This window comes from Martes martes (assembly GCF_963455335.1).
Source record: "Martes martes genome assembly, chromosome: 4".
Lineage (NCBI taxonomy): Eukaryota > Metazoa > Chordata > Mammalia > Carnivora > Mustelidae > Martes > Martes martes.
Genome location: NC_137891.1, coordinates 149358341 through 149384561, shown reverse-complemented (window position 1 = coordinate 149384561; position 26221 = coordinate 149358341). Strand labels below are relative to the sequence as shown.

Below are 26221 nucleotides of genomic sequence, written 5' to 3'. Positions count from 1 at the left end.
TTTTGTGTCTGGAGAGTACCTTCCCTCGTTCACTCCAGTGCTGACCTGTAGCTATGGGCAGAGGGGCCTGCTTCTACCAGAGAAGTCTACAGGGGAAAATGGACACATTGGGAAGAGGCTGGAGGTAAGGCTCACCTTCCACACTTTGGAAGAAGAGTGTACACAGGAGTGCCCTAGAAGTCAGGACTCTATTGCCATGGAGTCCGGAGAGGGGCAGTCTCCCTTAGGAGGCGTGCTCAGCTGTGGGTGCAGTTTCCACCTCACTCTAGCCCCATTCAGGCCCCTTCACAGCCCCTTCTCCAGTGCGTCCTTGTAACCAGGGACCTAGAGGCCTGCCAGCTCGGATGGCCAGAACCTGTGTCTGAGATGCTTGAACTCAGTCCTCTGGACCCCTCAAAAGGTGCGCCTTCCATATTACCTGGACCTTGTGAGACCTTTATGCTCTGGCCCTCTGTTCTTTTCCTCTAGTAGTTCTGATGTGGAGAAGAAAGGCAAAAGAAAAAGAATTAAACTTGTTTATACCTTACTGCCCATTCACAAGTCCCTGAGACAGGCAGAGTGACCTTCCTCAGAGAGCTTAGCTGCCTCCATGTTAACACATTACTGAGGCAAAAGGCAACCTTAGCTTGACATTAGCCCAACCTCCAGGATCCTGTAAAAATCCCTCTGGAAACTTCCTTTATCTCCCCCCCACCCCGCCCCAAGATGTATGTCAGCAATCATCCTCCAAGCATATGCCCCACTGGCACACATCTGAAGGGTCTCAGGACTAAGGTTTTACTAGATAGTAAATGACCTTTTTCTAACAATGGCTAGCCCCTCAAGGTCGTGGAAACCTTGCTTCCAGATTCCTTAGAGACTTACACTATCCCTAACCCTCTCCCAACTTAGAAGGATAATCAGTCACTCCTCACAATGCCAGTGCAGCTCTTTCTGCCTATAGGTCCTGTCCCCGTGCTTTAATAAAACCACCTTTTTGCACTGAAGATGCCCCCAAAATTCTTTCTTGACCATTTGCTCCCAAACCCCAATATTTCACATCAGGTCTGGGCAATGCTTCAAAAAGTGAATGTTAGCTTAGTTATAAGTTGAAAGGACAGATTTTTTTTTCACATACCATGAATTCCTCCTCATTCATTGGTTTTATCAAATATCTAGTGTATCCACACATGAGTTTAAAAGGTCTTTTAATGAGTGTATTGGTCAGGGTTCTCTAGAGAAACAGAAGCAATAGAATATATATAGATAAACAGAAAAAGATCTATTATGAGGGATTGGCTCAATAGACGATGGAGGCTGAGAGGACTGCCTGAAAGCTAGGAGTCCAGGAAAGCTGGTGAGGTAGCTCCAGTCCAAACCTGAAGGCCTGAGACCCGGGGGTATTGATGTTCTTAGGCAGAGGATGGATGTCCAGTTCAAGCAGAGAACAAACTGACCCTTCCTCCACCTATTTGTTCTATCCAGACCCTCAGTGGATTGAAGGATGCCCCCTGCACTGGTGAGGGCAATCTTCTTTACTCAGTCTGTTGATTCAAATGCTAATCTCTTCCAGGAACACCCTTACAGACACACCCAAAGTAATGTTTTGCCACCTACCTGAGCACCCCTTAGCCCATTCAAGTTGATGCATATAACCAACCATCACAATGGGGCAGGGAACACATTTTTTATACTTCAGTTTCCATTTTTTGTATTTAAATACCTTTTCCACATACTGTTTCTTTTTAAAGGTTTGGGGTTCGTTACAACAAACTGCACTAAGTCAATTTTGAGGCCTGGCCTGTGAGTTTCCTTATTTTAAGCAATATTTGGTCCAGGTAAGAGCCAGTAGAGCCGAAGAACATGGGGTGACAGGCCAAGTCTAGGTACTAGTTCCTGTCATTCATTTCTTTCTCTTTCTTTCCTTCTTCCTTCCTTCCTTTCTTTCAGATTTTGTTTATTTGTCAGAGAGAAAGATAGAGAGAGAGCGCACAAGCAGGGGGAGCAACAGGCAGAGAGAGAAGTATGTTCCCCACCGAGCAGGGTGCCCAATGCAGGACTCAATCCCAGGACCCTAGGATCATGACCTGAGTTGAAAGCAGACACCTAACTGACTGAGCCCCCCAGGCGCCCCTCCTGCCATTTCTTTAAATACCTAGATCTCTTTTCATCTAGATGTGAAATCTTCTGATGTTTATTTAAAGTTCATTGTCCTTAAGAACTTTGATTTTGAATGACATCAGTGTGGCTCAGTTGGTTAAGCATCTGACTCTTGATTTTGGCTCAGATCATGATCTCAGGATCCTTGGATCAAGCCCCATGCTGGGCTCTGTGCTCAGTGCGGAGTCTGCTTAAGATTCTCTCTCTCTCCCCACATGCACACACACACACACACACACACACACACACACCCCAAAAAAACTATTTTAACTTGACCACCATGTTCTGCTGTTTCATATTAATTTGAAGCAGAGCAGAACTCTGGGATTACTTCAATACAAACAGTGTACTCTTTAGGATTTTTCTCTAAGCAGAGAAGCTTTCTTGACCTTTACATAGCCAAAGCTGATGTTTCTAGTCTTCCAGCTCATGGTTACCCTTAAAGTGAACCGAGCACCAAGGCCATCCCAAAGAAAAAGAAGGAAAGCAGCCATCCATGACAGGCCTTGTGTTAGGCACGTGGGTGCATGAGTAAAAGCAAGAGCCTTACCTTGGAGGACCTCAAAGTTATTGGGGGAGATGCACTATAATGAGATCTTAGGGTTTACATACACGACAATAAAGGAGGGTGAATGTGCAGTGAAGGGAGGGATGTATTCTTATGGGAAAGAGGAGCGATGAGGACTGAGGAAGACTTCCTAGAGGTTGTGGGTTTGGAAGCGGGATTTGGAGGATGTTGGGGTATATTAGGCAGAGATGCATGGAAAGAACATCCTTGACGGAGGCACAGCTAAACAAAAGGCACCGAGTAAGGACAAGGTCTGGGAAAGCGGAGTGGTTCGGTGTTACTAGGGCATAAGATCCCTGGGGTGACATGATGGGCTTGAGGAGCAAGAATTCCTCTCCCTTTCAAGGGTCTTTCTAGATGGACTAAGAATCAAACTGACATGAGACAGAGTAACAGGGGAAAATCAGATCTAACAGGAATCCACACAGACATGGATACTCCAAGGACAGTCAGGCAAAATGAAGTATATACCTGAACTGTCTCATATCACATAATGTGAAACAACTATCAGGTACACATCGGAAGCATCCTGAACTAAGGAGTAGTAGGATAGGAGTCTTGGACTTCAGAGGAAAGGAACACAATTCACAGGCCAATAAGAAGAAGAGCAGATGTTTGGTAAATTAGATGTATGTTCTGTAATGCAGGTGGATCACTCAGATAAAATTTCTCTCTGCTAATAACCCTCATCCTGGGAAAAACTGCTAATTTAGATTCTTCTACATAGTTATAGGAGGGGCGAAAGTTTCTCTTGAGCCTGCAGGGTCTTTTTAAAAAATTTTTATTTATTTTTTCGACACAGAGAGAGAGAGAGAGAGAGCACAAGCAGATGAAGCAGCAGGCAGTGGGAGAGGGAGAAACTGACTCCCCGCTGAGCAGGGAGCCTGATGTGAGACTCAATCCCAGGACCCTGGGAACATGACCTAAGCCGAAGGCAGCCACTTAACTGACTGAGCCACCCAGGCATCCCTGAGCCTGCAAGGTCTTGTTGCTTTCAGCTAAAAATAATTTTCATGTCAGAGTGGCCCATCTTGGGGTGGCCTGCCTTCGACCCTACAGTGGGAACTGGAAAAGCAGGTGAGGGCCGGAATCAGAAGGCCTTGGCCACTGGTGTGAGTGGTTAGATTTATTCCTATCAGCTACACACCTACGGAAGGCTTTTGAGCTGTTATATTGGATGCGGACCCTTCCTTGACCCTCTGTCTCTAGAAGGAAGCCTCTGCTCTTCTGCTGGGCCCGCTGATCCCCTTAGCTCTACATAGCTCCTAATGATTGCTTCAGGTTTCAAGGCTTTGAAAACTGTCTGGATTTGGTGGAATGATTTTTATTATTATTATTATTATTATTTTTTTTTTTTAAGTAGACTCCATGCCCAGTGTGGGGCCCAATACTGGGCTTGAACTCACAACCCTGAGATCAAGACCTGAGCTGAGATTAAGAGTCAAAAGTTTAACTGACTGAGCCACCCAGGCATGCTTGGTGGAATGATCTTTTTTTTTTTTTTTAAAGATTTTATTTATTTATTTGACAGAGAGAGAGAGAGAGAGATATCACAAATAGGCAGAGAGGCAGGCAGAGAGAGGGGGAAGCAGGCTCCCTGCTGAGCAGAGAGCCCGATTCGGGACTCGATCCCAGGACCCTGAGATCATGACCTGAGCTGAAGGCAGAGGCTTTAACCCACTGAGCCACCCAGGCGCCCTGGAATGATCTTTTTAAGAAAAAATTTGATATTCTCTCTCTGGCTCTCTACACTGTAGGCAAATAGTACCAATGTTTTAGGTTTGGGTCAGCTTTGTCTGTTCTCCCCTCTGGGAAGGAGGCTTAGATATTCAGTATTTTTGAGTTTTATGTTCAGTGCTGTAGGATTTGTAGTCATCACCAAGTGAGTGTCAGAGGTGGTTGGTGATCTTTCTGTTCAACTAGGGGCACCTAACTAAGTTAAAGACAGAGCTGAGACAAAAGCTCTGGTCTTTTGACTTCCAGTCCAGTGCTCTTTCTGATGTGCTCCAGCTTCTGCCACTGCTGAGCCAGCTGCGGGACAGACCAAACGTGCCCAGCTACCTCAGACACACAGGGCCATGACTGAGAGAGCTGCAAGTAAGAAAATCCAAGTTCCCACAATGGAATTCTGTACCTCAAGCCAGCCAACATGGTTTTATGTCTTTTTTTTTTTTTTTAAGATTTTATTTATTTATTTGACAGAGTACAGCAGGGGGAGCAGCAGTCAGAGGGAGGAGAAGCAGACTCCCCACTGTGTTGGGAACCCAATGCAGGACTTGATCCCAGGACCCTGAGATCATGACCTGAGCCAAAGGCAGCCGCCCAACTGACTGAGCCACCCAGGCACCCTGGTTTTATGTCTTTTGAGACTCCTCTTTCTTCTGTGGAATGGGAGCAGAGCCCACCTAATAGTTCAGCTGCCACTGAGAGCAGGGATTGGAGTGTAATAGGGTTATTTGTTTTGTGATGGGTGAGGGACAACAGATCTCTGTTCCAGTCCTATAATCTTTTTATTTTTTAAAATATATTTATTTATTTGAGAGAGAGAGAGCGACAGAGAGCACGAGAGAGAGCAAGCCCAAGCAGGGGCAAGGGCCGAGTGAGAGGGAGAAGCAGGCTCCCTGCTGAGGAGGGAGCCCCATGCAGGGCTTGATTCCAGGACCCAGGGATCACGACCTGAGCCCAAAGCAGACACTTAACCGACTGAGCCACCCAGGCGTCCCCAGTCCTATAATCTTAGAGTCAGAGTTGGAAGGAAACTCGGAGGTGATTGGTTGTGACAGCTTCATGTAGTCCACAGAGCCCAGAAGTCTCCCTAGAACCAGCGGCAGAGCTTCCTGCCTTTGGAAGTATTCAAGCTGAGAAAGCATGTTCAAGCAGAAGAGATCCTGCTCAAAAGGGGCGTTCTGCACAGAACAGGTGGCTGGACTGGCGACTCCGTGGTTTCCGGCTCCTGCACACATTTCCTCTAATAGCAGCTCAGGCGACGTCGCAGGGCAGCTGGGCTGTGAACCGTGGTAGGTCAGGGATCTTCCACAGGGTGAACGTCAGGGGTCACTAGTAACAACAGCCGTCATCACCATCTACCGCTCCCATGCCGGGCACTGCACATACCAAATTACCTCATTTCCTATCTAGGATCGTGAAAGGTACGTTGAATGATCGATCACAAATCTCTATTTCTTGGACGAGGAAACAGGGGTTTAAGATCGTGCCCACAATCTCCTTGGGACGGACCCTAGATTAAATTTAGGTTTGTCAGATTCTTTTTTCCTTCTTTTCTTTCTCCTTCCTTTCTTTTCCTTCAGCTCCAGTTTCTGTCTTGCGCTGAAACAGAAGAAGGGAGTGGCTTGGAAGCTCCGCTTCCCGCAGCCCTGGGAGCTGAAGGATGACCCGCAGGAAGACCTGCGGAGGAGGAGGCGGTGACGCTCCCCGCCCGGCAGGGGGCTGGACCCTGCGAGCCGCGGGGGTGCCCGGGGCGGGGCCGGCGGCGGGCGCGCCCTCCCGTGGGCGGGGCCAGGGGCCGGAAGTGGCTCGGGGGACCGACGCGAGCGGGAGTGGAGTTCCTGACGCAGCGACCTGGGGACCTAGTGGGTGGCGGCCTCGTCTCTGTCCCTTCCAAGTCCCATCCCCCCGCCTTCTCGCCGCCTCAGCCTCCCAGGACGATGGTGGCCCGCCTGCTGCTGCTGCGCGCCTGGCCCCGGGGCCCTGCAGTTGGCCCGGGATCCCTGTGTCGGCCCCTTAGCTCAGGCTCGGGGTCCCGCGAGTACCTGCAGCGCAGCATCGTGCCCACTATGCACTTCCAGGACAGCCTGCCCAGGTGAGCCCGGCCTCCCGGTCCCCGCCGCCCGCTGGGATCGGCCCCAGCCTTCACACCAGTCACTCACGACTCGTGCTGAACCCGCTCCCACCCCCCAAACACCTACCTGGGACTCTGTTACAACTCGGAATCTGGAAATCCTGTCACTTTGAGAATCTCCTGGCACAGGAACCTCAGAACGTTTGCATTCCCTTCCAGAACGCCCCATTTCTCGCTCAGATTCTCCGTCTTGGGCCCTTTTCAGATTCTCTCCAGTGACCCAACTCCCATCCAGATACCGAGGAGTCCCTTACATTTCTTCCTGAAAAATGCTCACCCTGCATGTCTCCAGCACCACCCTTACCCCTCCAGCTAGGGTGTCCCCTGAAGTACTTTCATGACTGCCCCTCCTCCCTGCCCAGAATATAGACAGGCCAGTTCCTGATACATAGTAGTTACCCTCCCTCAACTTTTCCCAGCACTCCCACCTTCTTCAGGCCTGTTGTTCAGCCCCACTCACCATGCCTCCAATACTCTGCTCTTTTAGCAGCCCATGGGTCACCTTACCCTCCTCCAGCCTCAGCACTCCAAGTCCTGTCTTCACCTGAGGACCTTTCACCTCTTCCAAACCTTCCTCAACTACTGGCAAGGTTTCTCTCCCTAATGTATCTTCCCCAACCCACAATTAACTTCTGCAGCTTCAACCCCCTCACAGAATTCTAGACACCACCCTCCCAAACTCTAATTCAGCTTAGATGCAGAACCCCCCCCCCCACAATTTTTCTATGTTCATCCTCACCTGAGCTACCCGCTCCTTCTAACACTTCTCCCATAGTTTCCTCTGTTGGGAAAATAGTCCCAATAAATCATCCTCTCTTTTTCCCTCATGCAGTATTTTCTTTTCTTTTCCCACCTGGTATTTTCTTATGAAATTTTTTTTAAAATTTTATTTATTCATTTATTTGGCAGATCACAAGTAGGCAGAGAGGCAGGCAGAGAGAGAGAGAGAGGAGGAAGCAGGCTCCCCACTGAGCAGAGAGCCCGATGCGGGACTCCATCCCAGGGCCCTGGGATCATGACCTGAGCTGAAGGCAGAGGCTTAACCCACTGAGCCACCCAGGCGCCCCCCACCTGGTATTTTCTTTAAGTCGACTTCCAGTTTTCCTAGTCTTTGAACTGCCATCCTTAATCTGAACCTACCTGGGCTCCTTTTCCAAAGTTAGAAATTTCCTGAAATTCATTTACCCTCTAAAATCAGACTTTAACTTCTCTGCTCACTCACCGGTTAGTTCCTGGTGCCAAGTCCCAAAATTGTCTCAAAGACCCTTCTCACTTCCTTTCTCACCAAACTGCCACCAGGAATCTCCCAGTCCAGGGACTGGAGGCTGGGGCTCCCCACCCCACAAACAAAACAAAGATTGTATCATAGGGGTCACCCCAGCTATTAGGTTGCTGTTTTCTCCACATCCAGCAACAGTGTAACCCACAATCATCTTTGCCTACCCCCAGCCTCTCAGAAATAGCATCTGAGGTGACACTTCTGAAATAACGGCGTGCAGACATCTAACGTGAACAAAAATGAAATTATCTAGCTTCAACCCCACTGCTTAAATTTGGCAGGAGGAAGGGAGGAAAAAAAGTTGCCTTTATGCCTGTGGGCAGAGTCTTAACAGCCTACGGGTGAGCTGAGCAAGCCTGTATGTGGGGGAAAGGTGAAGAATGACAGAACCTGTCTTCACTTGCCAAGCCCAGGAGCATTTGACCTTCTGGCCGGCCTGCACTCCACTCGGGTTTAAGATCAGAGGGATTTTCTCCATTTTAGAATCAGTAAGCTGGGAGTCATACTCAAGATCATTTCCTCCAACCTGCGACAACAAAAGTCTGTAGGAATTGCGCTACAAACAGTAGTACTGACTCATCACCTGTGTATAACTTGGAACAAGGACCACCAGGCCTCCACTACCTTAGTTGTAAACTGGTGGTTAGATAAGATGAGATTCCTTTTATCTCAGTTCTAGACAGGTGAAATGTATTATATTTGGCATTCATTTTGATGTTCTGCTTGGTGAAAAACCCTGGCTTTGAAGTCTGGTGGAACTTGTTTTCAGAGTCTAGATGTGATACTTAGCAATTTCAGGCAAGTAACTTCTTTCAGCTACAGTTCTTACCAGCGTGGGAATGACACACACACTTCATAGGGCTATTGTGAGCACAGAATGATGTAAAATGTCAAAAATAGGGAACTCTCCTAATTAGTTTTCCTGGGAAGGGCTAGTCTCTCTGTGGTAGTTCAACTGGATCTCCTTCCCTCCCTCTTCCTGTTCCTGTCATAATCACTGCTGCCTTTTTTTTTTTTTTTTTTAAGATTTTATTTATTTGAGAGTGAGGGAAAGAGAGCAGGAGCTGGGGGAAGTGGCAGAGGGAGAAACAGGCTCCCCGGTGAGCAGGGAGCCTGATGCAGGACTCAATCCAGGACCCTGGGATCATGACCTGAGCCTAAGGCAGATGCTTAACCAAGTGAGCCACCCAGGCACCCCCATCCCTGTTGCCCTTTGGCCACTTTCATCTATATACCCTTGCGTGGTCATTTATTTGCTTTTTAAGTGTTAATGATTTTTTCTTTGCTCCTTTTTAGTGTTCTCAAATATGCATCATACAAAAATTTAGCATTTCAACTATTTTTAGGTGTATAGTTCAGTTAGGTGTTATTTTTAAGGGCCATATTTATATACACTGAAGAGTTAACCTCAGAATATAAAACTGCAAGTCCTGGGGAGACAAAGGGTGCGCCAGCCTGCCCCACTCATTCACATTATTAATTTGAGAAACATTTGTTGGTGTGGATTTATTTTTATTTGTTTATTTTTCAAAATTTTATTTATTTATTTATTTGACAGAGATCACAAGTAGACAGAGAGGCAGGCAGAGAGAGAAGGAGAAGCAGGCTCCCCGCTGAGCAGAGAGCCCGATGCGGGGCTCTATCCCAGGACCCTGAGACCATGACCTGAACCGAAGGCAGAGGCTTAACCCACTGAGCCACTCAGGTGCCCCTATTGGTGTGGATTTAGAGACCAAATTGGTCCTGATGAGGAGCACATCACACAGTGGGGAAGATTTGACAGATAAACAGGTAAAGATAAAATGTGATAAATGGGAAGCAGCATTTCATGATGGTTAAGCTTGTCATCCTGAAAAGAAAGAGCTACAACAGGAGGCAAATGAACGTTTATTTGGGATCAAAGAATCGCTATGTGGGGAGCACAAATTCAAGTAAATACCCAAATAGGGTTCCCACCTATAGGGTAAAAGCAACAAGTTCTTATGAGGAAGAGAAAGGGGCAGTTACATGAGTTGAATAAAAGTTGAGTTACATATAATGAGTTGAATAAAAGGGGGGAAACTGTTTTCTATGCATGTTTACAAGTCAAACTACTCCCGGTTATACATTAACTGCTGACTTTTTTTTTCTAGACAGTCTATAACCACCAGTCTTGTCATCAGGGTGTCTGTTCTTCCGTTGACTTCTCAAACAGTTGCTTAAAGACAATTGCCATTTTGTCCAGAAGGTTTCTGGCCAGTTCAAACAAGAGCAAGTAAGGCAGTTTCTCTACAGTGGCTGCTCCAACTCTATTTTAAAATGGCTCCAGTCCTGTCAGTTTTCCACAAGATCATGAGTCAGGAGTCAGATCTGATTTTTAATCCAACTCCACTCAGACTAGCTGCATGGCTGTGAGCAGGTCATCTAACCTAAACACTGGGATGATAATATTACCTTTCTCTCAGGATTGTTAGAATTAAATGCCCTGATATGAAGCACTTAGTACACATCTGGCACTTAGTGACAAGTACTCAGTTGATATTCACAAGAACTGTAGCTGCATCAGGAATGTGTTTGCAGGTGTGGGATATGCTTGGTGACAATTACTGGGTTATGTCCTTGTGCAGGTCAGGGTGACAGTGCCTGGGCGAGCAAGGGAAGCTTCACAGAGGAGGTGGCATTTGAGGACTTTGAAGATCCCTAAGTGAGAGGAGTGAAGGAAGGGTAGAGCAGCTCATGCCCAGGAGGAGAAGCCTGAAAATACGTGGCATGTTCAGAAATGTTGAGAAGTTTCTGGAGGGTGCAGCTCAAAGTAAAGAATCACCATTTGGGCCCTAAGTTATTAGAATTGGGCTATGTGTGTGTGGGGGGTGGTGTGGGTGTGCACGTGTGCTTGCGATGGGATCATGATTGGGGGCAACCCATTGTGTCTTTAAAAAAATATCAGTCACCATTTTAGGCCTATAGTTGATTCACAATAAATGTCAATCTGTTTTTGTCTTTTAACTCCTAATCACTTTAGATGATAATTGGTGTTCCAGACAGAATGGGCACAATTCAAATGGGAGGCTGGGGAGGCCAGAATTTCTGGTGTGTGGAGGATAACAGGGCCCCAGAGGCATGTCCTTAAGATAGATTGGCCTTATCTCAGTGATAACTAGATTGTGTACAAATACAAAAGGCTGTTGAGCAATGTTCTTTTCTTCCGTCTCTGTAGCATTCCTGTTCAGATGGGGATTCTCTAGATGGTGGCTGGGGAAGGGGAGCCCAGGTGGTTCAGCAGGACCTGACAGGCCTCTCTCAGGGCCCCGTCTCTACCCCCTTCAAGACACCTGATGCATTACATTGCGGGGAGCACGAGGGGCTGCAGGTGTGCGTGGGCGTGGGAAACCACTTTTGGTGTCCTTTACAGAACTGCAAGGACACGAGGGGTGACCTTGCAGCTTGATTTCTAAAGATCAGTGAATCAGTGTTGACTGTAAGGGGACACTTACTGAAAAGCAGTAACTGGCCTTCTGTAACAAGTTACAGAAACCCCGCTTACATTGGCTTAAGCAAACCGGAATAGAGGGACTCACAGACCTGAAAAATCCAGGTTGGGTTAAGGGCTCAAATGACATCATCAAGACTCTTTGGCCTTTCCATTCAACCCTTTGCATTGCTGTGATTCTACTCTTGGGCAGGCTGTCTCCTTATGGTGACAAAATGGCAGCCATCACTTATGACATAGTTTATACCCTGGTCTCTTAGTGACCTCAGCTAGTAGGGATTTCCCCTTCCTCACAGTTTAAAAAAAAAAAAAAATCCTGTAATTTTGTTTTATGGGTTCTTCCTGGTCTGAACCAGTACGCTGTAAGCCCACTCCAGGGTCGGCTGGTAGGTCAGCTCCACGTGAATCAAAGGGACTTGAGTAGGAAGGAGCGCTGTTGCCAGAAGAAGAGAGAACACGTGACGGGCAGGCAGAACAACAGAAATGGTGAAATACCATGCTAGGTACTGAGGGAGGGGCGATGTGCTAGTTCCCTGGGGATATCAACAGTCTAGTGGCAGAGTTGGGATCTATAAGACTTGAGTCCTCAGTAGTTAATAAAATGTAATATTTATTGAGTGCTTACTATGTGTCAGGCACTGTTCTAAGGTAGTAACATGAATTGCCTCATTTAATCTGCACAGAACCTTAGGAGGTACATATTAATATTATCCCCATTTTATAGATGAGGACAATTACATAGAGGATGGGTAGTGTGCCCAAAGTCACGGAGCTGGGAAGAAGAAGCATGATAAACCACCATGCAGTCGATCGGGCTCGCCAGGGGGTGGAGCCATGTGATTCCTGAGGCTGCAGCCACAGAATTGTGGAGGGGCCTTGGAGAACCCCCTCCTTCAGTTCCTCCAACTTACTGAAGAAAAAACTGATCACTAGAGGTGAACTTTTTTTTTTTTAAAGATTTCATTTATTTATTTGACAGAGATCACAAGTAGACAGAGAGGCAGGCAGAAAGAGGGAGAAGCAGGCTCCCTGCTGAGCAAAGAGCCCGATGCGGGGCTTGATCCCAGGACCCCAAGACCATGACCTGTGCCAAAGGCAGAGGCTTTACCCACTGCGCCACCCAGGCGCCCCCTAGAGATGAACTTCTTAAAAAAAAATTTAACAGCTTTATTAAGATACTGTTCACTTTTTAAAAGTATACAAATTCAGAAATTTTTTTTGTATAACCACAGAGTTGTGGGACTGTCACCACTGTCTAGCTCATTCATTCCCTTCTGCACCCTCCCCCCAGAAAAAGACCACCTGCACAGTGACTGCACAGTAGCAGTCACTCCCCATCCCCCCTCCCACCCCTAGTAACCACTGACCTACTTTCTGAAAAGTGACTTGTTTATAACTAAACTCAGGTTTGGCTGGCTTCGAGGTTTCCCTGTCCCTAGACAGAGTCGCTCTGCCTTTGGCAGGGTCACGCTCCCTTGCATTCCTTACATTTTCTCCCTCAGTCCCTGCTTAGAGGAGCCTGTGAAAATGTCAGGGTTAAAAGTATCAGAGCAGAGGGGCTCACTGACAGAGTGTACAGTCAGGAGAGGGTGGAGGACGCAGTCTTGAGAAAATATGCACTTTTAGGGCAAAAGGACATAATGAGGGTAAAGGGACTCAGAAGAAGATGATGAAAGAAACCAACAGGGCAGAAGAGAGAATAATTTCTAACTCCATCTTCGACGTCCTTCAGGACCTCACAGTTGGCTGTCTGGTGGGGGAGAGGGATATAACACATAACCCACTAATGTGATAGAGCAGAATCAGGGATGGGGAGTGGGGGCAAGGAAGGAGAGATTAGTGCCTATTCTCTGTCAGCCCTCGTGCCAGCGGAGGTCAGAGAAGAGGTTTTGAGGAAGGATCTTGGTAAGTGGCGAGCTCCCCCGTGTGTGTCACCGTAGTCACGAGAGCCAGCTCTGCATTCAGTGACATTGTGTTGGTACCTTGAATTTGGCCTGGTGGGAGATGTCTAGAAATTGATAAATTCTACAAACCAGGGCTTTACCTCCCTGCCCACGTGAGAGCTGGTTTACTAACCCACTGCCCCTTGGAGCAGCAAAGAGATGAGGATGGGGAGGAGGTGGTGCAATTGGCTTGGAGAGCAAAGAGGCCTGTTTAATGTTGATGGCAGGTGGTGAGAGCAGGAGGGTCCTGGGCCTTCCTAGAAGCTGAGGAGTGGCTTTCTTTGGAGAGAAATCTGAAAGCAAACGGTATTTTCAGAATAGTTAGATTTTAAGAAAGCTGAGGAGGTAGGAGAAGTCCTAAGGAAGTTATAGAACCTAGGGTAGTTTATTCAAAATGGAATGGGGGTTCTGAAATCTAGTGGAGGGGTGCTGGTCTGGTTTGGTTGGAAGAGCACGTGACCCTTGATCTCGGGGTCGTGAGTTCAAGCCCCATGTTGGGTGGAAAGATTACTTAAATAAAAATTTAAAAAACTTAAAAAACAGAGGCGCCTGGGTGGCTCAGTTGGTTAAGCATCTGCCTTCGGCTCAGGTCATGATCTCGGGGTCCTGGGATCGAGCCCTGCATCGGGCTTCCCAGTGAGCGGGGAGCCTGCTTCCCCCCCGCCCCTCCCCACCACTTGTTCTCTCTCTCTCTCTAATACATAAATAAAATCTTTAAAAAGAAACTTTAAAAATACATAAAAGATCTAGGGGGAGTGGCTAGGGAAGAATAATAGCTAGTCAGGGCCAACCTGGAAGTCACTGAGCTGATGGAAGGAAATAGATAACACATCGCCAAGTTCTTGATGTTCCTTCAGTTTGATCCCCTAGTAGCGCAGTGAGCTATTATTTCACAAATGGAGAAAGAAGATGGCAAAGTGGTAAGAAATTTGCCCGAGATCACATGAATAGTAAGTGACAGTCCTGGGTGCAAATGCAGATTTGTGGGATTCCAAAGGCTGTGAACTTCACCTTTCCATATGCTAGACATGTTGGTGATGAACTTGTGCTAGATGGAGCTGGAACTTGATAGGTGTCTCTGTGAGGCGGTTCCTGTCTCCATCTCCTGCCTAGGACATCAAGAAATTTGCCACCTGTAACCCTCTAACTAGAAATGATGTGGTAGAGTTGTGAGTTAAGCCTGAGTCTCCATCTCAGTCTCTCCCTATTGTGCCAGTAGTTCTCACACTTTTTGCGTTTGATAAATCACTAAAATTATGGGGGAGAATATTGTTATTTCTTAAAGTAAAGGACCACCGTGAACCAGTAACTCATAACCATGGCTGTCATCTGCCAAAGAACTAGGTAATCCAGTGATGTGTTTGGTATTGCTATTTGGCATTTACACTGAAGTCATTTTATACAAGGCAAAATGAAAACCTGGTAAATTTGGCATATTCATTATCTTTTGAAAAAAATTTATATAGAGGGATGACTGGGTGGCTCAGTCAGTTACATGTCCAATTCTTGGTTTCGGCTCAGGTCATGATCTTGAGGTTATGGGATCGAGTCCCGCCGTGGGGCTCAGTGCTCAGTAGGGAGTCTGCTTCGGATTCTCTCTCCCTCTCCCTCTCATTCACTCTCTCTCAAATAAATAAATAAAATCCTCTTTTTAAAAAAGATTTTATTTAATTATTTGAAAGAGAGAGAACACAAGCAGAGGGAGTGGGAGAGGGAGAAGCAGGCTTCCCACTGAGCAGGGAGCCTGATGCGGGGCTCCATCCCAGGACCCTGGGATCGTGACCTGACCTGAGGGCAAACTCTTAACTGACTGAGCCACCTGGGTGCCCCAATAAATAAAATCTTTTTTAAAAATTTTATATAGAAAACAGGTGATTTACAAAAAACTGGTATCCATGATAAAAAGTTTATACTTCTTTTATCCATACTTCCTTAATTTAGTTCCATTGAGAAAATTCAGTTTCTGTTGTATTAATAACCCAAAATAAATAATCATCCTGAAAACATGCTTTTCCCACTTTCATGACTGTCTCTATTGTGTAAAAGTGTTGAGAAAGGTAAGTAGGTAACTTCGTAATTATGAGGTAGCTGAGGTAGTATTTGGGATTTGCTGTGTAAGTCCATGAATATAAGAGCAGTACTCAGCCATGTTAAAGTGTTGTGAGTGGTTACTCAGTGCAGCCCAAGTCCATATCGGCTGTAGATAATGCAGATTATTTTTGACATCCTGTTTTTGATAAACATGCATTGAAAAATAAACTGAAGAATCACAGTATATCTTATAGTAAGGTTTTAAAGTATATTTTATGGATAACTTTCCAGTTTCCCAAAATGGCTGCCATATTTAGATATTTTGACTCTATCAGTCTTAATTTTAAGTTGGCAGTGCTAACTTGGCAACTATGAGTAAGTTTTGGTACAACAGGATATATTGTTCAGTAAAATCACTGACATGAAAAAGCAAGTACACCTCACTAGGCTGTCCATGTGTTTTCCTCTTGCTGTGGACCAGTAACTCATCACCATCGCTGTGGTTGGTAATGCAGTGGTGGAGAATGATGAGTAAGGAAGCAAACAGGAAAATCTGGTTCTCCGCGTAGGACTCTTGGTGAGTGTACGTGGCTTGATGGTCGATCCCATGTTTGGCTGTCCCTCGGACAGACCTGTGTTTCATTTCTGTATGATTCTCTGTCATAAAATGCCTAAGAAAATTTAAAAGGAGAATTTTCTTTTTCCATCTTGGGGAAGAAGAGCACAGTTATTGAAACTTCAAGTGGAATTAAAATCAGTGCCAGGACAGGGTTAGCAGAGGTATCATACTTGTGAGCAGGAAACAAGAATGCTTCGGGCAGCTGCTGCTTCCCCATTTTGAATCGATTTGAATATTTTGCTTGTAAAATTCATCATTAAGACATTAAAAAGTTCTTATTTTACTTAAAAAAAGTTACCATTGATATTTGCATTAGTAAATCCTATTCTGATTGGCCTGTGGCTTCCCATTTTTGGTTTTGGGGGGAAGGAAATTAATTATCCAGTAATTATTTATTAGTTTGGTTTATGAAGCTAACTGACTTCTTCCACATATTGTCACCCTTACACTTAACTTATTTTCTTCCCAGGCTGCCTATTCCCAAGCTTGAAGACACCATTAAGAGATACCTCCGTGCTCAGAAGCCTCTCTTAGATGATGACCAGTTCAGGTAAATGCTGAGACCCACAGATGACCATGGTTGGGTGGTTCAAGAGAGGCTGGCAAGTGCTAGTGGACCAAGCTTCAGGGAGTGTCTGTGATTTAGTCTGGTCTCCAGGGCCCTGGGACCTAGTCCTGACCTTTTCAAGTTCAGGAAATGGGTTTTTGCTCCAGAATGACTGAGCAGACCCTGGAGTGAGATTCTCTTTGACCAGACTCAACAGGCAATGGTTTCTAAGCCAGAATGCCAACTTTGTACTGTATCTTGTCAGGTGGACCTGGAGGCAGGCTGGCCCTGGTCATCGGCAGAGGGCATGTGCTCTTGGTAGGGAGTTCATTGAGGAGAGCATATGGCAGGCCAGAAGTTTGCTCGGTGAGCATGTGTACTACGTTGGATAGTATGCCCTGCAGATTCATTCCCTTCTTGGAACCTTGTATGTGACTTTATTTGGAAATAGGATCACTGCACGTGTAATTATTTAAGGTAAGGTCATACTGGAGTAGGAGGGTCTTAATCTGGTATGACTGGTATCCTTATGAGAAGAGAAGAGACACGGACACGGCCATTGATGGCAGAGGCCGATTGGACCATATCAGTAAACCAAGGAATACCAAGGACAGCTGGTAACACCAGAAACAAAGAGAACTATGAACTATATACTTTGAACTATGAAAGAATAAATTTCTGTTGTCTTATGTGGGTGTTATGGAAGTCCTAGGAAGCTAATTCAGCATAGAATTGGACAATAGTATTGGATATTGTCAAAAGTGGGTTGTGTTAAGCTTTTATATCCCAGTGCAGTTCACGTGTTCCGTATTGGAAGGTTTTGTACAAATAAGTGGCATTGTTATTGGCATCACATCCTTCCCTGGGCAATGATGGAAAATGTAGATGGATTGTTCATGATCTAGTCCTCTAGTCCTCTGCTTTTAAATATTCTATATGGGTCACTTGAAGCTTCTCTTGACATGGTAATGATTTAATAGCTACCAGTTACTAAGTATTATGTTTCAAACCATCCTGAGTCCTTAGCTTTAAAAGTATTTTTTATCCTTATAAGGTGGTATATTATCCCTGTTTCACACATAAAGAAACCAAGACTCAGAGATGGAGTAACATGTTCAGGGTCACATAGTTTGACGGTGATAACGCTAAAATTAAGACTCAGCTCTTTTGGATTCTAAGGCCCATCTCCTTTTCCTCATGCCAAGCTGCCTTCTAGATTACACATTGTTTTATGAGATGTTGATTGATCGTCTCAATCAGTCATTTTAAGAAGATATCCTAAATTTATCTGTTTTGGATTGATTGCTATTCTTCTGATCAGAGGGCCTTTCTGACCTCAGTCCTAGGTTCTAGGCATATGCTGCCAGGGACCCAAATCTTAGTGTGAGTTCTTGGCCATGAGTCTAGAAATCATGTATTCCCTGCCATGGATTGATCCTGTCTTTTCGTGAACATTTCAGGAAAACAGAACACCATTGCAAGAGTTTTGAGAACGGGATTGGGAAGGAGCTGCACAAGCAGCTGGTCGCTCAGGACAAGCGGAATAGACACACGAGCTACATTTCCGGTAGGTGCGCCGGGCTGCGGGGGCGCTAGTCCCCGAGCCCTCCACGGTGGACAGGAAGGCATCTTTTCTCCTGGTTTGGTCTCAGAATATTTTTGGTGAGACCAGCCCACCAGTAGAATGCCTCATCTGCTCTCTCTGAGGTAAACTTCAAGGCCGAGGGAGCTCCTCCTCCACTAAGATCTCACCTGAAGTTTGTCCTCAGGAGCAATGTTTCTCCTTCTCTGCAGGTAGGACCCAGGCAGAGCCTAATCACTGGTTCCATGAAAAGGATGCAGGATTAAGTCCTGTGCCCCGTATGTGTCGCCCTGGATCCTTCACAGTCTGGCATAACTGCCCTTTCCGGCCTCGTCTCTTGTATTACCCTGATACTCTCATGCCCGACAAAACTCGACAGCTCACTGTTCCTCAACCCTTTCCTCTTTCATTCTTCTGTGTCTTTGTCCATGTTGTTCCCTATACCATTTTTTAGCCTAACAAATTCTTTAAGACCCAAGTATGTGGTTGCCATAGATGCTGGCAAGGGTTGGGGGGCATGGGGAACGAATTGGGTGAAAGAGGTCAAAAGGTACAAACTTCCAGTTAGAAAAGAAGGAAGTCATGGGGTAGAATATACAGCATTGTGGCTGTAGTTGATGATACTGTGTTGTATATTTGAAAGTCGCTAAGAGTATAGGTCTTAAAAACTGTCATCACAAGAAAAGACAACTTTGTGACTCTGTGGTGACGGATGTTAACTAGACCTATCATGCTGATCATTGTACAATATATGCAGATACCGAATCATTGGGCTGTACACCTGAAAGTTGTAACATGTTTTATGTTAGCTGCATCTCAATTTTAAAAAGAAAAGAAAAAAAAAACCCACCCAGGTCGGATGATTTTTCCAGGAAAACTTTCCGTCCTCCTCCCTCTCCATTCAGAGCTGGTTGGTCCTGCCTCTGTTCCCACAGCACTTCTTTTAATTTAGTGTACATTTTGTTTATTTTAAAAAATATTTTATTTATTTATTTGATGGAGAGAAAGCACAAGCAGGGGGAGCAGCAGACAAAGGGAGAGGGAGAAGAAGGCTCACCATGGAGCCGTGACCCCAATGTGGGGCTCGATCCTAGGACCCTGATATCATGACCTGAACTGAAGGCAGACACCCATCTGACTGAGCCACCCCGGCGCCCCTATTTTAATAAGGTTATACATGCACATAGTTTAAAGAATCAAAGAGTTCTACCAGGCTGGTCTGGAAAAACAGCAAGTTCCTGACCCTCCCCTGGTTTCCCACTCCTCACTTTCAGCTGCTCCCTCTTCTGACCTGTCCCCAAATCCCATGCCTGAACCACTGCGTCTTCACTTGTTCATTTGGAGGCGTTATCTCTGCTGTCTCACTGTGGAAGAACAGAATCGGGCAGTCTGTCCTCTCCCTACCATGTGCACGCACATACATGCACAGGTCTCGTTCCGTGATGATCACGGGGCTCACTTGTCATTTTGGTTTGCTCCATACTTAGTGTTTACACTATTAGGACCATATAAACACTATCGTCAGCTGAGCTGTGGAGCCTATTGAAATTGTTTTTCCTGTTCCTGTATGAACTTGTTTCCCCTGAAGTTAATAATTATTTTATGCTTTCTTTTGTTTAGTTTTCTATGTGCTTAATAAGTTATAGGGTAAGTTTTTTTTTTTATTTTTTTAGATTTTATTTATTTGACAGACAGAGATCACAAGTAGGCAGAGAAGCAGGCAGAGAGAGAGGGGGAAGCAGGCTCCCTGCTGAGCAGAGAGCTCGATGCGGGGCTCGATCCCAGGACCCCGGGATCATGACCTGAGCTGAAGGCAGAGGCCTTAATCCTCTGAGCCACCCAGGCACCCCTAGGGGAAGTTTTTTTACGCTCTTATATTCCTTCATAGTCTGTCTCCAAGGTGCTTTTTTCTTTCCTGTTTGTTTTGCCCTCTTTTCTTTCTTCAGATCCTTCGCATTCCTGCTCTGATGCCTTGGATTTGAGTGAGATATTAAAAAGCTTTTGGAAGCTCTGTGGATGAGGGTGGAGCCGGGCCATCCCAGCTTCACCGTAATGGGACTGGCTATACCGTTTCTTTGGGGGGCCCCTAATGTTAATGTCTCTGGGTCAGACTCCCAGGAAAGGCTTTTCCATTTAACTGCCGGTTGCTACTGTTGAAGGAGTAGGGTAAGGGAAGAGGGCTTGCGATCTCAGCTGTGACTTCTGTCCCCCCGTTTTACTTTCTCCAGAGATGAAAACTTAAGTCTTCTACTCGTCCAGGAAGGGAATCTGGGGAGTGGGAGTGGGGGTCTAATTAAGTAGCCTTTTAGCCACATTTAACAAGGCTGCCAATTCCTGAGCCCCCTGGGGTTCTTCTGTGTACATCATGTTCTCTCCCGGCATTCTCAGCCACCGGCTCAGGCTTGGCGTTCTCGAGTCTGCCTTAGTCATTACCAGTTGTCTCAATGCTTTCTGACCAGTATTTGCCCTTGTCTCCTCTTACATTCTCTTTGCCTTATAGCTCTTTAAAATTCTTTTACTGGAGGGATCAGAGACATAAATTCATGTCTTCTTTCATCACGAGGATTTTACCCCAATACTTTTTCTCTTACCATTTCATTGTGTTACATCATGTTTTAATTCTGTTGGTGTCCTTCACCAGAGTTCTTCCAAATCAGAGTCCTGGTCCTCTTCTTCTCTCTATCCCCTAGGCTGGGCAGGGCCTGGCGCAGCATATTCTCAAGCAATGAAACGCAATGAGTAGACCAACAAATGAATAACAGATAAATGTGTGTCCATTATTCCTGTCCCCAGTGTTTTACATGTGAAAATTATTTCCTCCAGTGGGAGTTGGTTTTTATTTGTAGACTTTATCCATGCTTGCTAATCTCAAAGGAACTTCCCCCGAAGACACATTTTCTGATAAAACATTGCTTCTGGAGTTTTTACAGGTAGAGTCCACAGGAATGCAGAAGGCTAGTTTAGATGATCCACATGAACTGACTGTTATTTCTAATTGCTTTTCGGACATTTCTTAAGCGTGAGGGCACAAATGTACAGAGTAAAAGGAATGATGGTGAATACTCTCCCCCACATGTGTGAATGTTGGCCCCAAGAGGAGATGAAACAAGAGAAACCTAAGGAAACGGGGTGGGAATGAACAACTATTCTGTTCGAGATGAATGCAAGTGAGGTGTTACTTTATTTCTTTAAGAGTCAAGAAGGGAAACAGAATGAGGAAGAAAAAGCGATAAGCCTAGGGAAATGCAAAACCAAACCACAATGATACACCCACCGGAATGGCTCCAGCCAAAAGGACAGACAGTAGCACTAATAAATGTTGCCAAGGACGTGGTGAAATTGGAACCCTCGTGCACTGCTGGTGCTAATGGTACAGCCACTTTGGAAAACAACCAGGCAGTTTCTCAAAAGGTTAAACTTCGACTTACCATGTGTTCGAGCAATTCCACTTGCTTCCCCAAGAGAATTGAGAACATCCATCCACACAAAAACTCATACAAACCAGCATTATTCATAATAACCAAGAAGTGGAAATAACCCAAGGTCTACCAACAGATGAATGGATAAAAAGAACATGGTGTATCCAGGTAATGGGGTGTTATTCAGCAATGCAAAAAAGTGAAGAACTGATATGTGCTACCACGTGGCTGAACATCAAAGACATAGTAAGTGGTAGAAGCCACATGCAAAAGACCACATGTTGCGTGGGCCCGTTTATATGTCATGAATTACTGCAGATCAAAAAAATAATTAGGAAGTTTCACCCTCTGAGGTTGAGGTTTTTCTGTGTCTGCTTAATTATTTTTCTTTTCTCAAATTTCATTTTTAGGGACTGTGTTAACTTATGATGTTCTCTTTTTACATTTTTTTTTATCTTTTAGACCCCTGGTTTGATATGTACCTAACTGCTCGAGACTCCATCGTCTTGAACTTCAATCCATTCGTGTCATTCAACCCTGACCCAAAGTCTGAGTATAATGACCAGCTCACCAGGGCCACCAACATGACTATTTCTGCCGTCCGGTTTCTGAAGACTCTTCGGGCTGGTCTTTTGGAGCCAGAGGTTTTCCATTTGAACCCTGCCAAAAGTGACACTGATACCTTCAAGAGACTCATACGCTTTGTGCCTTCCTCCCTGTCCTGGTATGGGGCCTACTTGGTTAATGCATATCCCCTGGATATGTCCCAGTATTTTCGGCTTTTCAATTCAACTCGTTTACCCAGACGCACTCGGGATGAACTTGTCACTGATGAGAAGGCCAGGCACCTCCTGGTCCTAAGAAAAGGACATTTCTATGTTTTTGATGTCCTGGATCATGATGGAAACATTGTGAGTGCCTCGGAAATCCAGGCTCATCTGAAGTATATTCTCTCAGACAACAGCCCGCCCCCCGAGTTTCCGCTGGCGTATCTGACCACTGAGAACCGAGACGTGTGGGCAGAGCTCAGGCAGAAGCTGGTGAGTGGTGGCAATGAGGAGACCCTGAGGAAAGTGGGCTCCGCTGTGTTCTGTCTCTGCCTAGATGACTTCCCCATTGAGGGCCTTGTCGACTTGTCTCACAGCATGCTACACGGTGACGGCACCAACCGCTGGTACGATAAGTCCTTTAACCTCATTATAGCCAAGGATGGCACTGCTGCCTTGCACTTCGAGCATGCTTGGGGCGACGGGGTGGCAGTGCTGAGGTTTTTGAATGAAGTGTTTAAAGACAGCACTCAGGCCCCTGCCATCAGCCCACAGAGTCAGCCGGCCCGCACTGACTCCTCTGCGGCCGTGCAGAAACTTACCTTCAAGCTGAGCGATGCCCTCAAGACTGGCATCAGCACTGCGAAGGAGAGGTTTGATGCCATTGTGAAGACCCTCACCATCGACTTCATCCAGTTTCACAGAGGGGGCAAGGAGTTCTTGAAGAAGCAGAGGCTGAGTCCTGACTCGGTAGCCCAGCTGGCCTTCCAGATGGCCTTCCTGCGGCAGTATGGGCAGACTGTGGCCACCTACGAGTCCTGCAGCACCGCAGCCTTCAAGCACGGCCGCACCGAGACCATTAGGCCAGCCTCCGTCTTCACGAAGAGGTGTTCCGAGGCTTTTGTCAGGGAGCCCTCCCAGCACAGCGTTGGCGAGCTTCAGCAGATGATGGCCGAGTGCTCCAAGTATCACGGCCAGCTGACCAGAGAAGCCGCGATGGGTGAGGGGGGGTGGGGTGGGGGGTGGGAGGGTGGGGAGACTGCCCTTGGGTCACGTTGCCCTCTGCTCTGGGGTAGGCCTCAGTAAGATCCTCCTCCGTTTCTGATTTCCACCACTTCACCAGTTTAGTCCGTCTGCCAACCCCCAGATGGTGATTATTTTCTGCCCTAGCAGTCTGAATGGCCAGATTAGCCATTAGGGATCAGAATGCTCTTTACTTCTACACAGGGATAGAGAAATGGATCTTAATTTATTCTCATTTAAAGTCACCTTTCAGCTGTGACACACGATTCTCTTTCTGTCGTTTGTTGGTCATCTGACTTGCTTTGGACAGGTCAGGGTTTCGAGGCCTGCAGCCCCTCTTACTTTGCCTCACTTGGCGTGTGTTGGCTTTCTAGAAAGAAGCCATTTCAAAAGCTGTTCCCAAATCCAAGTGTCATCCTTCCTTTGCCTCTCTGTGGTAAAATTCGAGACCTGGAAAGGACCTGGAAGGTCACATAGTTCCGTCCTTTCCTGCAGCCAAAAGTCCTGGAAGGAAAAGAGATCTCTGTGACATTCTGGTCGGTAGGAAACTTGGGCCATGGGCTCCACATTACCCAACATGTGAGCAGTAAAGCTGAGATTAGAACCCTTGTCAAAACCCTTTCCATTTTGTTCCAGCAACTCAATCTTATCTTTTACACTAGACTTAGACTTTGGACTTTATTTTAGTTTTTGAATCCATAGCTCTCTTTTTTTTTTTTTTTTTTTTTTTTTTTTTTACTTACTAAACTGATTCAGTTTCAGAATTTTTAAAAATCATACTTTCATTTTAGGCTCAGCTGCAGAGGTTAGTGAGTTGGATGTGTGCATCCGTAAGCAGACAGAGCCTTCTTCTACTCTCAAAGATGCTATGAAGGGGACTCCAACAACAGGCAGGGGGTTTTACTAGGATCCCTTTCCGTCCTGGGATTCTGAGACTCTGGTTTTCTATTTTTGTCTCTGACAGGCCAGGGCTTTGACCGACACTTATTTGCTCTGCGGTACTTGGCAGCAGCCAAGGGGATTGCTCTGCCTGAGCTCTACCTGGACCCGGCATATGGGCAGATAAACCACAACATCCTGTCCACCAGCACCCTGAGCAGCCCAGCAGTGAACGTCGGTGGCTTTGCCCCTGTGGTCCCTGATGGCTTTGGCATCGGGTATGCTGTTCATGACAACTGGATAGGCTGCAATGTGTCCTCCTACCCAGGCCGCAATGCCCGGGAGTTTCTCGGATGTGTAGAGAAGGCCTTAGAAGACATATTTGATGTCATAGAAGGCAAATGCATCAAAACTTAGCATCTGAATGGGTGAAAAGCCTTCATTGCTTCATTGACATAAAAATTGGGGCCTAAAGGTGCTATTCTGTGTATGAAGGAAACTAACCATGAGGTGCCTAGGCAGCCAGTGCTGTAAGGCTTGAGCTTTAAAATCATGGTTTTAAAGCTAACCATGTAATTGCCAGGTGGTACTAGATCGCAACTAAAGAGAATGGGAGATTTCAATTTTAAGGGCATTTGATCAGGAGGTGGGATTTGGAAGGATAACTTAGGTGTATCTATTGTTGAAACAGAAATAAAATTTAATTGTTGCTTGGCAATGGTTCCTTTTAGTTGCTGTTGTTGTTCAGCCTACTTTCCTAATCCCCACAAAGAACTTTCTAACATGAAGTTCGGTAAGTTCAGGTAACAGTAAGTTCCCACTGGCTCCTGGCTTTTTGGGTCGGGTGGGAAGTGCTGTTTCATCCTCCCTTTTACCTTCTCTCTCTCCTGGGACATCCTTTGTAAAAATCCTCTTCATTTTTCTGGAAAGTGCTGGTGCTTGATTCTGATAGTCCTGCAGCAGTAAAAGGTATTCTTATGGATTGGGGGAGTACTATTTGACTATCCAGCCAAATGAAGATTTATAATTGGTGTGTATTTAATCAGTTGAATCTTTCCTGTCATCTATGGCCTAATGTACACGTGACTACTCTACATTTCGGACTTGAAATCTCTGGTTTTGAGTGAACACAGAATTTTTGTAAACAGTCTGTTGTTGAACACTGCTGTAACATGAAAGGAAGGGTGTCTGGTTCTGTTCTGTCTTGGGTTTTGAAAAGGAAGGGTTTTTGTTTGTGTTTAATTTTAGCTATGTTTATGATGGATCGCCCAGGGGCTTACCGGACATCGGAATTTGAATTCTGATATGAGCCAGTCACAAAGCACTTGCAGCGCGTTATCTCGGTTCCCCTTACAGTTCACATAAACCCACCTGCACGTCTTCTAAGTTGGTTCCACCTGTCCTTCACTCGGTAGTCATTTAGTGACTACCCAACAGGTAGCAGGTTCCCTGTATTCCATGGTTTAATCAGAGCGGAACATCTGATAGCTTCCAGTGCACGTGAACATCACGTTGTTCTCATCTGTGAAGCACGATCAAGAAAACCTGATCAAGAAACCTGTACCGGATGTTGGCTGCGCACACGCGCTTCATCACCCAGAAGCACTAGCCGGGGCCCCACCCCGCCGCCCCTATCGCTGCCAGGGTGCTGCGCTTTCTGCACTCCCACTCTTAGCTCCTACTAGTGCCTATCTTGTGCTCTCAGCTGCAGAATGACGCTGGGGGGTTTGTCCACCTGTGCAGGCTCAGGAAATGGTTGACAAGGCGACAGGCAAGTTCAAAGGTAAGTTTAAAACCTATGCTATGTGTGGGGCCATTTGCAGGGTGGGTGAGTCAGATGCCTCCTACTCTCTGACTGGCCAAGGCTGATGGCGTCGTCTCAAAGAATTTCTGACAGAAGAGGATCGTGAGTGTGTAATATTTGTCATAAATAGTGACCCTTCCCTCCAAAAACTGGTATTCTGGTTCTACCATGTCCTCCCTACACGACCAAAGGCAAGTTATTCCGCCTCTTTGGTGTGTGTTGCTCCTTGTGTTTTGAGGACAGTTCCTATAGCATGGGGATGTAATGAGGGCTAGCGCTAATGATGCAGGGAA

The 26221-nt window shown here is 46.1% G+C and overlaps 1 protein-coding gene across 1 annotated transcript; it reads left to right on the top strand.

The window, feature by feature from the left end:
* Positions 1-6253: 6253 nt before the first annotated feature.
* CPT2 (carnitine palmitoyltransferase 2) lies at positions 6254-24846 on the top strand. Its single transcript, XM_080800833.1, has 5 exons — positions 6254-6527; positions 16377-16457; positions 17915-18021; positions 21918-23222; positions 24210-24846. The coding sequence occupies exons 1-5, from the start codon at positions 6373-6375 to the stop codon at positions 24539-24541; spliced, it is 1980 nt and encodes a 659-aa protein (XP_080656959.1). The 5' UTR covers positions 6254-6372; the 3' UTR covers positions 24542-24846.
* Positions 24847-26221: the final 1375 nt, after the last annotated feature.

What these genes read in the sequence shown, in the direction of transcription:
- CPT2 (XM_080800833.1), top strand. Translation starts at nt 6,373, where the DNA reads ATGGTGGCCCGCCTGCTGCTGCTGCGCGCCTGGCCCCGGGGCCCTGCA. An exon ending in TTAGATGATGACCAGTTCAG is followed by an intron (nt 16,458 to 17,914) that starts GTAAATGCTGAG and finishes TGAACATTTCAG; the next exon opens with GAAAACAGAACACCATTGCA. An exon ending in GACCAGAGAAGCCGCGATGG is followed by an intron (nt 23,223 to 24,209) that starts GTGAGGGGGGGT and finishes TGTCTCTGACAG; the next exon opens with GCCAGGGCTTTGACCGACAC.